Genomic DNA, 16,834 nt, shown 5'->3' with positions numbered 1-16,834 from the left:
GTGAGGTGTAGGTTCCCCCTGGTAGCGGAATCATGTTGAGTGTTGACTGTTTTGGTGAGAGTGGAGGGGTGGCATTAGCGAATTCTGGAGAAGATATGGATTTCAGTGGTCACTCTTTGTTTCTTATAAATAGAGGCAAAGGAGAGTAGCTATAATATTTATTTATCTCCTGCAGAAAAACTGGTTGCTTTTTCTTTCCTGTAGGAAAGGGCTCAGCAAACTGTTCTGTCAAGAGCCAATTAGTAAAATGTTTAGGCTTTGCGGGCCATACAGTCTCTTTATCCACTGCTCAACTCAGCCCTTCCCTTTCAGAGGGAAACCAGCACCCCGACCCCCCACGGTATGTAAACAAGTAGATGGGTGGCTGTTCTCCAGAAAAAACTTATTTACGAAAACAAGTAACAGGCCAGCTGTGTTTTAGGGGATCGCGCAGGGGATGGACTCACTAGGGTTTTGATGACTTGTTAGCATCGCAATAACTTGCAGTGATCAGAGGTTTTATTAATGTATGCCTCCTGCTTTTAAAAGTCTATACCTGGAAGATACTGGAACGAGCACTGTCCATGTCATCATTGTCACATATTCTGGTGAAGCCCATTTTTTGACCACAGCCTGACCATTCCCAGCTTCTCTTGGGCCTGGGATCCTGTATTTCTTCCGTCTGCTTTTCTTGACCACTCTGGAACAGCTCCCACTCCCTCCCCCCTCTTCTTCTCTTCAATCCTTTCCCTTCCTTCCTGCACTTAGGACATGCCCTGCTTTTCTTCTCTCTTTCCCCTCCGTCCTAGCTTTTGCCATCTGCTGTGCAGAGATTAGTACTTGGTGCCAGGGGTGCAAAAAGAAATTAAAAATGTCTTTGAAGAACAGATAAATCATTCGCAAGCCTAAGGAAAATGTTCAGAAACTAACCTGAGAATCTGAGCTAATAGATAATCTGAAACAGACTCAACGTGCTTCCTTCTCCAGCCATCGCCCCTGTCCTCCTAACTCCTATCAAACAAGGCTGCGTGGCGCGGCCTCGGTCTGCCCTGCTGACCCCGCCCCCCGTGTCCTCTCTCCCTCTCCAGGCTTCCAGCTGGCTCCCCCTCCCACTGCCCTGGTTAGTGGGGCCCACTGGCCTGTTTTTTCTGTTGCAGGACCACCTCCAACAGTGCCTGTTTCAAGCTGTGCAGTGTTCTAATGAGAACTGTCAGGAGCTAGTCCTTCGGAAAGATCTGAAAGAACATTTGAGTGCACATTGCCATTTTCGAGAGGAAAAATGCCTTTATTGCAAAAAAGATGTGGTAGTAATCAATCTACAGGTAAAAAAACTCAAACAAACAAACAACGAATAGTCTTTATGGGACTAAATTCTACGTGAGCCGTCACACTGAATCAGGACATTCCTGAATTTATTTTTGTACAGAAATAGGTCCAAAGAATTATCTGAAAGTTCTGTAAAAAGCTAAAAACCTTCTTGTTGGTAGGACTCTACTTATTTATCATTGGCAGAAGCATTGTTTGAGCACCTACTGAGTGTGAGTGTGCAAGGAGCAATGCTGGGTGCTGGGTCACAAAGAGGTGACGATACTGTGCCCTCAGGGTGCTATTATCTAATTGGAGTGGCAGGTCATAGGAGAGAAAGAGAGCATGGGGTACCTTTTACATGTACCGGAGGAGCCATACTGCCGTCTCCCAGAATCTGCCCTCTGTGAGTCCTGTGCCCTCTGACCTTCTTTTGGAATAGTTGGAAAATTGAATTGTATTCATGGGAAGGAAGTGGCCATCTTTAGTCCTTTTTGGAACTAGGCTGTACCTTCCTGTAGAGGGTAAGCCACACAACACAGACCCCCAGAGACATGCATCAGCACTCTGAGGCCATAGAAAGGAACCCTGGGAAGCAAAGATTGGCTCTGTTTCATCACCCTTTCTCTGTTTCAGAATCATGAGGAAAACTTGTGTCCCGAGTACCCAGTATCTTGTCCTAACAAGTGTTTGCAGATTATTCCAAGAACTGAGGTAACTGTAAATGATTCTCTGAGTAGATTTTATGTAAGATAAAGGTTTAGTAACCAATGTGGTGTGTGTTTGATCACATCCCACCAGCTGAGGCCCAGGGTTTAAAGAACACCCACGATAACCACGTCTCTGTGTCCCCTTCCCTTTTCCCTGAGAGTTTTTCTCCGTTTTTACCGTAGCTCTCTCTCCACCAGGCCTCAGCATGGCTTTTCCCATTCTGTTCCCTCCCTCCTTCCCAAGCCACCCTGGGGTTCCCTGCGTGCTACACTTCTCTCAGGGAGCTGGAGACTGGTGATGAATTTCGGTAGCATGAGGCCGTCTGTTTCATAGGTGGATGAACACCTTGCTGTGTGTCCTGAAGGTGAACAAGACTGTCCTTTTAAGCACTATGGCTGTGCTGTAAAGGTATGGGATGCCTTTTTGTTTCTGCCTCTACATTCCACTGTGTAATTTATATAGCAGGTTTATTTTACTCTTTGATCCCATTCAGGATGCAGAAGGACATTCACTTTGGAAGAACTTTAAGGCTGGCAATGTTATTAGTCAGGGTTCTCCAGAGAAGCAGAATCAATAGGAGATACATATCTACATGTAGATACATAGATGGAAATTTATTTTAAGAAATTAGCTTATGTGATTGAGAGGGCTGGCGAATTGGATTATTTGCAGGGTAGACCAGCAGGCTGGAGTTTCTGTGTGATAGTCTTGAGGAGAAGTGCTTCTTCTTCAGGAAACCTTATTTTTTGCTCACTAGGCCTTCAGCTGGTCGAATGAAGCCCTACCAAACGATGTGGGGTAATCTGCTTTACTTAAAGTCAACTGATCGTAAACGTTTATCATATCTACAAAATACCTTCATGGCAACATCTAGATTAGTGTTGACCGAACAACTGGGCACCGTAGCCCAGCTAAGCTGAGACATAAAATTAACCATCATGGTAATTTCTCTAATTTGGACTCCACTGCCTCTACCAGATTCTGAGACTTTCTGGAGTGATTCCTCTGATGATTATAAATCTTGGTTTTCTGGTACCCCTGGTCTATCACGAAGTAGTTTGAAACAGAATTGATTTGAAATCATATTTTAAAGTGTATTTTATTACCTATTAAAAACCTTAAAAATATTAGTCAATAAATTGTATAAAATAAATTAAAAAGAGAAGAAAAGAAAGTTTGAGTCCTACCTCAGTTTAATACATTTCAATGAATCAAAGTTTTACGCATTAAGATATATCATGTGCTGTATTATTTCACACTTTCTGTACATCTAAAATTACTCCAAATAAAAAGTTTATTTTAAAAAGATCATAAAAATACTAGAAGAAAAGTTGAGTGAATTTTTTTTTATTCCTGAAATAAAGGTCTTAGATGACTAACACAAAACCAGAAGCTATAACTTTGATGTTTAACCACAATTATTTGAAACTTTTATATGATTTTTTAAAATACCATAAATAAAGTCACATGGCAAACCACAAACTGGAAGTAAATATCTGCAGTATATGACAAGGCAAAAAGGGTATTTTCCTTAATATATAAAAACTGTTACATGTAAATAGTTTATCCAACTTAATAGAAAAAGAGGCAATGGAATATATGAGTAGTTCCAGAAAAAAATTCAATTGACTAATAGATGTAAAAAAAAAAAAAAGACATTCCATCTCACTCCTAAATAAATGTAAATTATAACAAGAAATAAAACTTTCACCATCAAACTGACGAAGATTAATACAGTTTATAATACCCAAATTTTTTGAGGGCAGTTTGGTTATATTTATGAAAAATGAGGGGTGTTTGGCTGGCTCAGTCAATGGAGCATATGACTCTTGATCTCAGGGTTGTAAGTTCAAGCCCCATCCATGCTGGGCATACAGGTTACTTAAATAAATAAATAAATAAAATAAAAATGTCTTCATTAAAAAAAAAAAGTGAATCCACTCATTGACCTTATAACTCTATTGTTAGGAGTTTCTCACCCTTTTATAAGTATGCAATGATTACACACATATACAAACACACTCACACAAAGATGTTTATATAGCAAAATGAAACAAAAAGCTAAAAACCTGTAAGCCCATCACTAAAGTGCTGACTATATAAATGTATATATTTGTATTTGGGAATACCATGCATCTGATAAAAAGAATAAGGTACATATTTTTAAAAATTGAATATGGTTATGATCTCATTGAGTTAAAAATGTGTATATATCTTTGATGAGTCTGGTGAGTGAGAGATTGGGGAATTGGGGGTGGAGATGGAGGGAAGGGGACTTTTGCTTTTCATTCTGTTTCTTGCTGTTTTGTTTGACATAAGCATACATTTCTCTTATTTTAAAAACCTATCTGAAAAAAAATGTATATTGTGAGAAGCCTTTTAAAAAAAATCAGTGAAGAGTCCATACATTTTCACATACCAAGCCAGTGATTATCTTGGCTGTAAAACAGATAGGGTTTACCATTTTAGTGCATGAAATACAGAATTGCTTTCCAGCTCTGAGAGAAATCTTCACAGTCGGGCCGTCCACTAGAACTCTCCTCAGTACCAAAGCGGAGGATGAGATTTGTTCTCTGGAAGAGGAACCAATCCAAAACTGAAGGGAAATTGATGATAAATGTATGCTTAGGTCCACAGATCACCCAGAACACCTAACATTTGCTTTTACTGGTAATATAGGCAGTTTGTGATTCAGTATTTTAATGATTAGGGAAGAAGTGACCCTTTATTCTTGCAAACATATTATTTGATTTTGAGGGCAACAAATTTGCGTGGGATGGAATTACCATCAGGTTGTGTGCCTTTGGCCTTTGATAGAAGGCAGCATGGAATTGGGTGCTTGGTAGGAGAGAGAACTCAACTAGGCTTGACCCTGATCTGAAGCTAACCCACCAAGGAGATAGGTTTTATGTGGGACTAGTTGAGAAACGATAACTACACTTAACCCCACAATCCTAGATTCCCAGCGCACAGAAGGAAATCCGCTTTGAGAATTTTGACAGACTTAAAATGGTCGCATACTGTATGGTGACTAACATAATATAATAAAAAAACATTTAAAAAAAAGAAATTCAGAATGAAAAAAATAAAATAAAATGGTCGCATGGGCACCTTAAAATCCTGGAACTGGAAAAGGGACCAGGAGGGGCTCTTTTTCCCTACAACCCACCTTTAGACCAGTAAGCAAAGTTGTTACAGCTCTGCGTTAGCGGAATACCCCACCACCACCTTCATTTTTTAAGCCTTTCAACAACCTGACTTCCTTTCCTCTTCCCTTTGAAGGATAAACGGGGGAACCTGCAGGAGCATGAGCATTCTGCCTTACGGGACCACATGCTTCTGGTTTTAGAAAAGAACTTTCAGTTAGAAGAACAGGTAAATATTCAAGGGTTCACGTGTAAAGGGAGGCAGCACCCTTGCTGGGATTGGTAACTGTTGGTATTTTTACATTCTCCTCTGTTTCAGTACAAGTCGACTGGAGGTAGGTGTTTTTCTACTAAGCGGCCGGGCAGACTCATAGGATTATAGAATATTAGAACTGGAAGGTGCCTTTGAGATCTTTGGGTCCAACCCTCTCATTCATCCGATGAAGTGACTAAGCTCAAAGAAATTCTGGTGTGTTTGTAAGTTGTAAGTGGCAGAATGGAACCTCAAACCCATGTCCCCTGATTCTCAGTCCAGGGCTCGGCACGAAATACCATACTGCCTCTCTGCAGCCTAACCACACGCCTTCTGGTTAATATTTGGCACCTGGTAGGTGATAAGTAGGCGTTTGATGTTTTTGAATTAGACCAGTGTTACTCTGAAACGACAGTTGATTATCTGTTCTAGGCATTATGGGTTTTATATATTTTGCAGTAAGTCTTAGAAGTCGGAGAAGCTTTGCTGCCTGATACATGCCTACATACCTCTTTATTTCACTGAGTTGGGATTATCAAGTGAAATTGTGTGTGCAAATGCCTGCCACAATCCCCAGAATATTCGTCATGGACCTCAATAAGTGCTGATTCTGTTGAGTAGTTATTATAAAAGTTAATTATTCTGTTAGAACATCTCAGAGGATCAGACTTCTCAAACCCATTGTATGATGTCTGGTTCCATATTAAAGGAGGTATATGAGTTTCAAGGTGAGATCCTGGAGAAAATTGGAAAGACCAGTTAACCTGTAACTTTGGTAGAGGGCACACTGCCTGGTAACCATTCCCAAGCTCTTTCTGTACCACTCGCCTCATCCACCCAGCCATTCATTCGTTCAACAAACACCTGCCATATGTCAGGTTGGAGGTTAGTTGCTAGGGGCTCTGAGTGAAGGAGGACACGGCTTCTGCCCTTGAAGAACGTATGAAAATGCAAAGAGAGACGTTGCTGTGCCCTGGGACATGCTGGGGCTCAGTCTGGGGTACAGAGGCTGCAGCAGCTTCCTCGGCGGGGGTTGGGGAAGGCTCTTCAAGGTAGCACATGTGAGCTTCGCTTTGAAGGAAGAGATTTGTCAGCCTGAATGTTGTAGCAAGAGGACGTTTCAGAAGAGGAGAGCTCCTGCCAGGACAGGGAGGCATGAGGGAGGCTGACGGTTCAAGGAACAGGGGTTTTGGGGTGGTGAGGCTGCTGAGTGCGAGACAGGGGAGAGCTGATGAATGGTATGCTGGATCCACACTGCCACCGCCTTCCATGTAAGCTAAAAAGTTGTGGATACTGTACATTCAATTATTTTTTTTTATTCATTCATATTCTGCCTTGTTTCAGAAAGGATTTAAAGGCCAAAGATAGAACTAATGTTTGTCAGTAATAGGGAGCTAATAATGGAGGTTTTTGAAATAGGAAAATACAGGTTTCCCCCACTATGGGAAAGTAGAACGATCCTATGAAACCTTTCATAAGCTGAAGGGGCGTAAAGCAAAGAAGCAGTCACCATTTCATAAAAGCGAAAATCCTCTTTGACTTCTTTTGGTTAGTGAAAACAGGTACTAACATAGGTCTTTCATAAAAGCAAAGTGGCATTAGGTGAACTTCGGGATACTGGGGGCAGGTGGAGACCAGTACGTGGTCAGCTAATGGTTTGTTTGGCTTTAAAAAGTAAGACAACCGCAGGGCACCTGGGTGACTCAGTCGGTTCAGCGTCTGCCTTCGGCTCAGGTCATGATCCCAGGTCCTGGGATCGAGCCCCACATTGGGCTCCCAGCACGGTGGGGAGTCTGCTTCTCCCTCTTCCTCTGCCCCTTCCCCTCACCCTGCTCGTGCTCTCTCTCTCTCTCAAATAAATAAACAAAATTTAAAATCTTAAAAAAAAAAAGACAGCTGGTGGAAGCATAGAAGACAGATAGACGGAGAGGAGAGCGTGAGAGACGGGGGGGGGGGGGGGGGGGAACAAGGCAGAAGGATGTTGCGCTAACCTAGACGATGTAGCCGGAGAGCCTGGCCACGGATGGCTGAGGGCTCCGGAGCCGGAACGCCTGGTTTCAAGACCTGGCTCCACACTTGCCATGTATGGGTTTGGACAAGCTACTTCACCTCTCTTTTCCCCATTTCCTCATTCATAAATGGGGTTGTGGTGAGGCTTAAATGAGGGAATCGGTTTAAACTCTTAGCAGAGCGCCAGCATGACAAGCCGCTCAGTATTAGGGGAAGGCAAGATACTGGAGCCTGCGGTGCCGGCGGTGCTGGAGAAGGCCAGCCGAGGCTGTGTCTGTGGGGATGGAGAGGGCACTGAGAGAGGTCGGGACTGCAAGCTGTAAGTCGAGAAGGCAGAGGACAGTTACTGCCTGAGATGGGCACTAAGGAACAGGAGCAGGAGCAGAGGAGAGCAGAGGAGAGGGTGGGGAGAGGAGACACCGAGGTTTGCTTTTGATCAGGGAGATAGGTCTGTCGTGTAGGTGGAAGTCAGCTCTCAGGGTCTAAATGGAAGATTCTGGGGCCGGAGAGCACATTTATAAAACATGTATCAAATGTCCCCTGGGTGCCAGGCTTTGGGGCTGGAGAAATGAGTGAAATGTAGCCTCAACAATGGAGTGGAGGAAAAAGACCAAAACAACCCCAGGAAGCAGTAAGAGTAATGAGGGCAAGTGAAATGCTAGAGCGAGGTCGGGGTCTTGGAACTTGAGAGAGGACCTACGTTGTTGGTACTGGTAAGGAGATATTTCTGAGAGAAAGTGCCCTTGAGTGGAAGCTGAAAAATTGTTGGTTTCTGGATGGAGAAGGAAGCATCTGAGAGAGCAGGACCCAAGGGACAATAGAAGAGTGTAGTCTTGCTGGGCACACGTGGGATGTGGATGGGCAGGAGGCTGAGAAGGTAGCCAGGGGCAGATCACACAGGGCCCTGTAGGGTCTGTAAAAGAAGGCCACTGAGGATGGTTAAGGAAGGCGGGAGGTGACAAGACCAGATTTCTCTCTTCATGTTACTCTGGTTACAGCATGGAGGATAAATTAGAGGAAAACAAGACTAAAGAAAGGGAGAGCATCATTCATTCATACAGTCACTCAACAAGTATTTATCACACATGCCAGACACCAGGCCAGTTCTGGGGTTACTGTGGATTGTGGGACCCGCGTCCCAGTTCCCAAAGAGCTTCCCTTCTGGCGGGAGTGCGAGGCACGGTGTAGGACCAGTTGGGAAGCTGTGGGTCCAGCCCGAGTGAGAAATAATGAAGGCTAAAACAGGTGTTGAGATGAAATGAGATGAAATGAGAAGTGGATGTAAGAGTCGTGTTTGTTTTGTTGTGTGTCAGGAGTTAAAGTTGCTGAGTATGGATGATTGAACAGATGAGGGGATAAGAGAAGAGCGATCCAGGCTCACACGAAGGCTTTTGGTTACTTCCCTCAAATACATTACGGATTCGAAGAGCATAACGTGTTTTGCCTACCACTTGCTAAGCTAGCTGTGTTCTGGGCAGGTGACTTAAGCTTTCTGCCTCTGTTTCTTTGTCTGTGAAATGGGACTGATAATCACACCCAACTCATGGGGTTCTTTGAGGATTAAAAGAGCTAATGAATATGAGGGTATGACAGACGTTCAGCAAATTTCAGCTGTTACTGCTGATACGGTGCAGATAGTATCTATGATGGTATGGTGATCAGTACTCTGCGGTTGTTACTCAGTGCGTGCTGAATGAATGAAGAGAACCAGTTCAGTAAATTTAGTCAAGTGATATCACAATGGTTAGATGGACCCTCGTAGCAGGTTAAGTATAGAAAAGGCTGACAAGAAATCTGTGGATCTGGTTTTTTTGAAGTATCTGCAAATATTATATAGGAACCTACTGGTAAATATTTTCCTAGAAATGTACATATATATGTATATATTTTTCTAGAAATGTTTTCTTACTTACAATATTTTCCTAGGGCTATATTTACATTATTTTAACTTGTATACATGCATTTAAATGATCTCATTCACCTTCCTGTTACTAGATTTCTGATTTATATAAGAGCCTAGAGCAGAAAGAAAGTAAAATCCAGCAGCTAGCAGAAACTGTAAAGAAATTCGAAAAGGAGTTCAAGCAGTTTGCACAGCTGTTTGGCAAAAATGGAAGCTTCCTCTCAAACATCCAGGTGAGAAATGGCCTCTCTACTCATAGCCAAGGTTTTCCTTATAATTTCTTCAGTGGAGAGAATTTCAAATGTAAAGAAAAGCTCCAAGAATAAGATAGGGCTTAAAAATACCTGTGTATTCACCCAGATTCACCCATTGTCAGTATTTTGTCCCATCTCTCTCTCCATCTCACTGGTGCTGTATGTGTGGGTGTGTGTTCTTTCCGAACCATTTGAGAGTAAGCTGTATATATTAGGCCCCTTTACCCCTACAAACTTCAGTATGTATTTCATAAGAATAAAAATCTTCTTTTACATAACCCCAACATTTAACAATGTCAGTAAATTTAATATTGATACAATACTTTTATACATATATGGCAATTGGGGTTGTAATTCATGTTGGGCCAATATTAGTCCCTTGATGTCTGCTTCATTGAGAGTATCTATAGTTCTGCATTTTGCAGTCAACAAAGTGAAACTATTAATTCCCTTGGAAAGAAAATGCTTTAAACAACACTAAACTATAGCAAAAATTACTTTGCAAATCATGAATGTTAAATAACCATAAACACATTTCTAATGAATTATGTCTTTATTGTAGTTACAAAATTTATAGTGAAAAAGATTTTAAGACCTGTGGCACGGGTAGTATTTTTGAAATGTAGACTCTCCCAGAAAAATGCAGGCCGTAAAATTTCCATACTTGGTCAGCATACTGTGTGTGTGTGTGTGTGTGTGTGTGTGTGTGTGTGTAGAAAAAAAGGACATAAAAAAAAGGAAAGGAAGGAAGGAAGGAAGGAAGGAAGGAAGGAAGGAAGGAAGAGAAAGAAAGAAAGAAAGAAAGAAAGAGAGAGAGAGAGAGAGAGAGAGAAAGAAAGAAAGAAAGAAAGAAAGAAAGAAAGAAAGAAAGAAAGAAAGAGAAAGAAAAAAAGGAAATCCATCATATGTTACTATCTCAGTTTTGACCTTTTTCTAACAGAAACCTGTCAGAGGTAAGGTACTGAGGGGTAAAGGTGAGGAGTAATATAGGCCTAGGTTTATTTAATCTCTTCCATCTAAGGCGAGCAATCAAAAGTTCAGGCCTTACCTCAGGGCACTTCTGTACCATCTTAGTGCTCAGGCCAGAGCGGTGGGCCAACTCCCAGCTCATTCTCGGTCTTCTACCAGAGCAGGAGTGGATCCGGAGAGTAGCCCCTGAGAAGGAAGTTGTAAGGGAAGAGGAGAGACAACAGGAGAACAGAAATATAAAGATAGGTTAGAGAACCAAATGGAGAGAAATTGAGGGAGGAGTAAAAGTCAGATGAAGAGAAGTTCAAAGACTTGGAACAGGAGCTGGGATCGGGAGGAGGAGGAGGAAGATATTATTAGATGGGTCATCTCTCTGTGATCCTTACCGAATTTTCTCTTCTGGACTGTCCCTTTTCCATCTCATTAATTGTTTAATTAAATGTGAAATGTTTGAGTCGAAAAAATTCAATCTCAGTGAATTACTAAGATAGTAACAATATATTTTTTTTGATGTCATGATCCATGTTGTACTGAAAGGTTCTCGCCAGTCACATTGACAAATCTGCTTGGCTAGAAACTCAAGTGCGCCAGTTGTTACAAACGGCCAACCAGCAGCAAAATAAATTCGACCTGAGGCCTTTGGTGGAAGCGATTGATACAGTGAAACAGAAAATTACCCTGTTAGAAACCAATGATCAAAGACTGGGTATGTCTCATATTTTACTTCTCTTTTGATGATTCTCTTGTCTCTTTTGATGATTCTGTTGTCTGGCCAAATGGAGAGTAGCAGCTGTCCAGGATAAACAATGGTCGAATCTGGTATTTGTGAAACAGAACAGCGTGAGATTCTGGCCACTCGGGGGGAGAAGTGATGGAGGGCGATGAGCAGGGGCTGGAACAGGCAAGGGGTGGAAATGGGCCAGGAAATTCCAGAAAACAGGGAGTGGTGGATTTTAAGGAGAGTGGAAGATAATGAGAAAGCGAAGAGAGAGAAGTGGCATAAACATTGTTTAAGTACAGAAAAATATAAAAGGTTTGGCTCTTTAAAAGCATTCCAGTTATTAAATAATGGGGCTCACCTTGCTAATGCACACTAGTTCAATGCGTGTGTCTTCCCTGCACTTTGATCAGTTTCAGTTCAAGAGTTCGCATTCGGGTTTCCTTGGTGCTACTCTTGCCAAGACACGAGAGTCAGTAATTATTAATACAAATGGTCCATTGGTGGACATTGAATTCAGTTCATTTTTAGGATGTCAGAATTTTATTGGTTCTGTTCCGATATCAAAATTCCACTTTGGGCAAATTCTAAAGACAGCTCTAAGGCCTATGGAATCTTTTTTTTTTTTTTCTTTGCAGTTGTTCTGGAAGGGGAGACTAACAAACACGATGCCCACATTAATATCCATAAAGCCCAACTGAATAAAAACGAAGAGCGATTTAAGCTGCTGGAAGGGGCCTGCTATAACGGAAAGCTCATCTGGAAGGTGACAGACTATAAGATGAAGAAGAGGGAGGCGCTGGACGGGCACACGCTGTCCATCTTCAGCCAGCCTTTCTATACCAGCCGGTGCGGCTACCGGCTCTGTGCTAGAGCGTACCTGAACGGGGATGGGTCCGGGAAGGGGACCCACCTGTCGCTGTACTTCGTGGTGATGCGAGGGGAGTTCGACTCCCTGTTGCAGTGGCCGTTCAGGCAGAGGGTGACCCTGATGCTTTTGGACCAGAGTGGTAAAAAGAACCACATCATGGAGACCTTCAAGGCTGACCCCAGCAGCAGTAGCTTTAAAAGACCTGATGGGGAGATGAACATTGCGTCTGGCTGCCCCCGCTTCGTGGCCCACTCCACTTTGGAGAATGCCAAGAACACCTACATTAAAGATGACACCGTGTTCCTGAAAGTGGCTGTGGATTTAACTGACCTAGAGGACCTCTAGTCCCTGTGTCTGGGGTGATGAAGGGCTTGTTGGGTCCAGAACCATGGAGGAGGACACCTGTGATTAGCATATGGACTGACTTTGAGCTCAGTACACATTTGTAGCTGGCTTTTTGCCCCTGATGTTTGAAGTCAGTGTAAAACTTCTCAAGTGCTATCTTCTTTTTACATCTTACTCTGTCCCAGTTTGAAACTTAAAACACTTAGACTATCCTCTCATTATTTATATTTTTATATCTCTTAAAAGATGTTAAGTTTCTTGAAAGCAAGGTCTGGGGCCTATCTCTTTTACTGGTGCTTGGCATAGTGTCTCAGGGTAGGCACTGTGTGAAATGTTATTGAGGACACACAGGAAGAATTGAAAACGCTTCAGCATTTTAGTATTTGGCCTGCTGATTCTAGACCTAACCGTAAGCCTGCAAAAGCCATCTTTCAAGATAGGCTGTCCCAATTACATAGCAGGGTACTGTGATTTCAAAGACAATATGCCCAGTTTGGACCAGACTTTTTTTGGTCAAATGCTAAATTTGTAGAAATTACTATATCTCTAAATATTTTCATTAAAAATCACTAGTGGTCAGCAAGCACATTAGAACTGGTGTATTGAGAAAGATTTTCATTCTTCCCGTTGAAGTAAACAGGAAATATTGTGGGGTGTGTGTGTGTGTGTGTGTGTGTGTGTGTGTAGAGAGATAAAGTATATACATATATATATGTATGTATAAGGGGATATAGCCATCCAACTAAAGTTTGTATTTTATTAGGTTCAACCCCTGTGAAGAAAACTATTTTCATACATCAGGGAAGGTCAAATAGTAACAATTTCATGAGTCAATTTAGTAAATATATGTGTACCTGTATATGTATACATCTAGCTTTAAGGTATTTTGGTAATAATAGTAAGTTAATGGGAGGATGGGCAGAATTTAGCACGTGACGGAGAAAATGTCATTCATGGATAAGAGAAATTTAAAACCTAGGGAGAACACCATTTTTAGTCCTATGGTATCAAAAGTAGTCCCATCCCAAACTGATTATGAAAAGCAGTATCTCCTATTCTTTTTGAGAGAACTTTTGAATTCACAAATTGTTATGAAAATGGGCATTTATATAAACTTGTGACTTTTCTTATCAAAGTTGTAAGTACTTTGTGAAAACAGAGATGATCCTATTCTTATGCATCTATCTGTGTGGGTCTCTATACAAGGGTGTTTATATAAGTCGAAATGAGTCCTTCTGATTGTTGTTAAGCCTGAGCTGATCAAAAAAAGTACCCAGTTTTCCAAGCCGTCCTTCCTTGTTATGCAACTGAGTGTTCACTCACACTCAAGCTGGCTGCCTTGAGTGTGTAAGGGCAAAGTGCCATGGGCTGAGAGCCACTTAGTGCAGCTCCCTCAGGTGACGACCATTAACCTTACAAATCTGAACAGTTGAATCTGATAGAAGAGACATGATTTTCATACCAGTGGCTTCTGGAATAATGGGAACTTCCTTAATCTCTTCGGTGAAAATTTTCAAGATGCTGAAGACTCATAGTGCAGAAATCATGCCAAAGGCTTAAAGTCAAAGAAGTAAGTTCACAGTGGACACATACTAAAGAACCACACCGTAGCCCCTGGTGAACGCGGGTACAACCGATGGTCGACAGACTGAGCTCACACCAATGCAGATCACACAGCCAGACCGCCTGGTTCTGCGTGTTTGTTTTCAGTGTTTTTAATCCGGTCCAACTCCTTGGGAGTCGAAGTTCATATTGTTGTCACTAGTTTGAAGGAGCTTGTATGGAAAACATTTTAAAGTGAATTTATCAAAATACTGGTTTGGTTTTGTGTTCTAACCAGCTTCTCTACATAAAAAGCTTCAGTCGTGGCATGGTTTGCTTACGAGCTCAGAGTCCCTTCATCATTAAAACAGTGATCATGGAACAAGGTATTCCAGAGGAAAAAGCACTCCTTTCTCCAAAATAAGAGTTGTGATTTTTGTTTTAAAGAAGTGGATCCATGTAGACTATTTTTCCTCTTTTATGATCAGAGTAGGTATTTTTATTCTATATCAGAAATATATAAAGATTTTATTTTTTAAGTAATCTCTCCACCCAACATGGGGCTCGAACTCACAACCCCAAGATCAAGAGTCACATGCTCTACGACTAAGCCAGCCAGGCACCCCTATATCAGAAATATTTAAATTTTTATCTCTATCTTGGTCTGATTTAAATTCCTAATGAAAACAATACACTAGGCATAAAAGGAAGTTAAAAACCTCGAGAAAGGTATGTACAGGATTAAAGTAGGGTGGAAAGGTGGGGTACATATCAATGCATATGAACAGATCTGAATTCTGACCCCTGATGTCCAAGTTTGGTTTTTCAGAGAGACAGGAGATAGTTAAAGCCAGTTTCCAGGTCACAGTGACAGTCTTGTATGCAAGCAAACAGAACGGAGAGCCACACGCCCTTTGTGTGGTTCCTTGGACACTCAGTCTAACTACCTCTTTTCTCTTAGAAAGTGGTGGGAGACATGGGTCTTAACTCTACGTAAGAATTCTGGACCGGAGATAAAGCTTTGATGGACGCACAGGAGGGAGCCCAGGTGGGGAAATCACCTGGGAACACCACATTTTAGGAAAGGAGGAAGAGGAGCCAGCAAAGCATTTGGAGAAGGAATGGTCGGAGGGAAAAGACGTACCAAGAGAGGTGGGAAGGCAAATGAATGTCAGGAGGGCCAGATGCCCCCCTGAAAACAGCAGTTCCTCCCAGTGCACCCCACAGCCAACTCTTAAACTCAGGGTCCCCTCCGTCCGTGCTGCTCCCTCCTCAGGAGCATCTCTGCGTCTCTGCCCCTGACCTGCCGTAAGCTGCAGCCTCAAATATCCAAGTACCTGCTGCACGTCTCGTCTTCGAAGTCCCGAAGGTACTTTAAAGTCCACCTCAGAACTGGCCATCTTCTGGCTCTCCCCACCACTGCCAATCCGTGGCTCTTCCCATTTATTCTACCCCAGCTGATGACCTCATCCTCCAAGCCAGAAGTCTGGAGACTATTCTAGATTCCTCCCTCCCTTTCGCCATCCAGTCACCCACCCGGTACTGCCAATTTGACCTCCAAGTAATTTCTTGATCCCTGCAAACTCTCCCTACTCCCCACTACTGCCCTGTTTGAAGGCCTACATTTTTTGCTACACAGCTTGTTTTATTTTTCTCTTTCGCTGCTGTCACATCTAACCTCACACTGCCACCCAGTAATCTCTTTAAAATGAAAATCTGAGAACAATTCCTCACTCCACCCACTGTGGCTGCATCACCCATAGGACAAAGCTCAGCTTCCTTGGCATGGCATATAAGGCCCGCCATGCCTGCCTCCTGCCGGTCCCCCTACGTCACCTTTAGCGGTGTCCCTGCAAGCTGACTGGCATTTCTCTGTGCTGGTGCTGCACTTCTAACTAGAATGCTCTTCTCCATCCTTACCTCTTTCTTTCCAGGGTGAATTCTTTCTGTTTAAGATTCTGCCCTGGCCTCCTCTTCTCCAGGATGCCTTCCCAAACTCCTTACTCACGTCTCCTCCCTCCTCCCCGCTGCCGGCCCTTCACTAAGCCAAGCGCTCCTGCTCTGTACTGTGTACTTCCTTCTCTGTACTTCAGTTGCTGGACTCTTCTTTTTTTCCAGAAAACAGATGTTAATTGGCTATGTGTTTGTCAGATTTTTCCGTTAGGCACAAATAGAACAGATATTGTCCCTGTCTTTGTAAAATTTATAATCTGGAGGTCAGACACACGTGGTGAGCCAGTGAGCCTCAATGTGTAAATGTTCTCAGCCTCCTCGGTCTCTCAACTTCTTCCCCCTGTTCTGTGAGAAAGATGGATGTCTCAGACCAGTTCTGAATGTCTGTGATGCAGGATAAGGGAACAGGCAGGAAACACTTGAAGAGAGAGCCCTAGGGGCAAAATTTATGAAGAAATGCTAAATCAATGCACAGGAGGATTGAGGGGAATGAACAAAGAGAGAAAAGGGAACGCGAACCAGTGAGAACAGATGGAAATTCTGACTGGAGCCCCTGTAATAATTTTTTCTTCCAAGAGACCCATGTTAAAGGCTGAAATACATTTTAAAATTATTTTTGGCTGCTTGAGTGACACTTATTTGAATGCACCTCCACTTGGAGACTAGACTCTGGTGCCAGGATTTATAAGGCATTTGAGCCAATGGACAACAATAGAAGTTGTGGCAAATGCCTTGAAGAAGATGACGGAGCCCGGTCAAAGAATACGGGGCTGGGCTGGGGAGAGTATGTGTATACTTAGGGCTGTCAGGGAAGGCCTTTTGCTGAGGTGACATGATATTTAGTGTTCACATGACAGGTTCTCTGAATGTGCAGC

At 42.6% G+C, this 16,834-nt stretch overlaps 1 protein-coding gene across 3 annotated transcripts in view; it reads left to right on the top strand.

Annotated features, from left to right (window-relative positions):
• Positions 1 to 14,276, top strand: part of TRAF5 (TNF receptor associated factor 5) — a 44,212-nt gene extending 29,936 nt beyond the window's left edge. For all 3 annotated transcript variants that reach the window (XM_026509094.4, XM_057315358.1, XM_057315359.1), the window contains 7 exons: positions 1,137 to 1,301; positions 1,921 to 1,998; positions 2,329 to 2,403; positions 5,278 to 5,370; positions 9,400 to 9,540; positions 11,068 to 11,236; positions 11,887 to 14,276. In XM_026509094.4, the coding sequence (XP_026364879.1) occupies positions 1,137 to 1,301; positions 1,921 to 1,998; positions 2,329 to 2,403; positions 5,278 to 5,370; positions 9,400 to 9,540; positions 11,068 to 11,236; positions 11,887 to 12,464 (1,299 nt within the window). In that variant the 3' untranslated portion in view covers positions 12,465 to 14,276. The remainder of the gene's footprint in view (positions 1 to 1,136; positions 1,302 to 1,920; positions 1,999 to 2,328; positions 2,404 to 5,277; positions 5,371 to 9,399; positions 9,541 to 11,067; positions 11,237 to 11,886) is intronic.
• The last annotated feature ends 2,558 nt before the right edge of the window (positions 14,277 to 16,834 follow it).

The sequence above is a fragment of the Ursus arctos genome, unplaced genomic scaffold (assembly GCF_023065955.2).
Source record: "Ursus arctos isolate Adak ecotype North America unplaced genomic scaffold, UrsArc2.0 scaffold_2, whole genome shotgun sequence".
Lineage (NCBI taxonomy): Eukaryota > Metazoa > Chordata > Mammalia > Carnivora > Ursidae > Ursus > Ursus arctos.
Note: the sequence above shows the minus strand (reverse complement) of the source record. Positions and strands in the feature narration are given on the sequence as shown.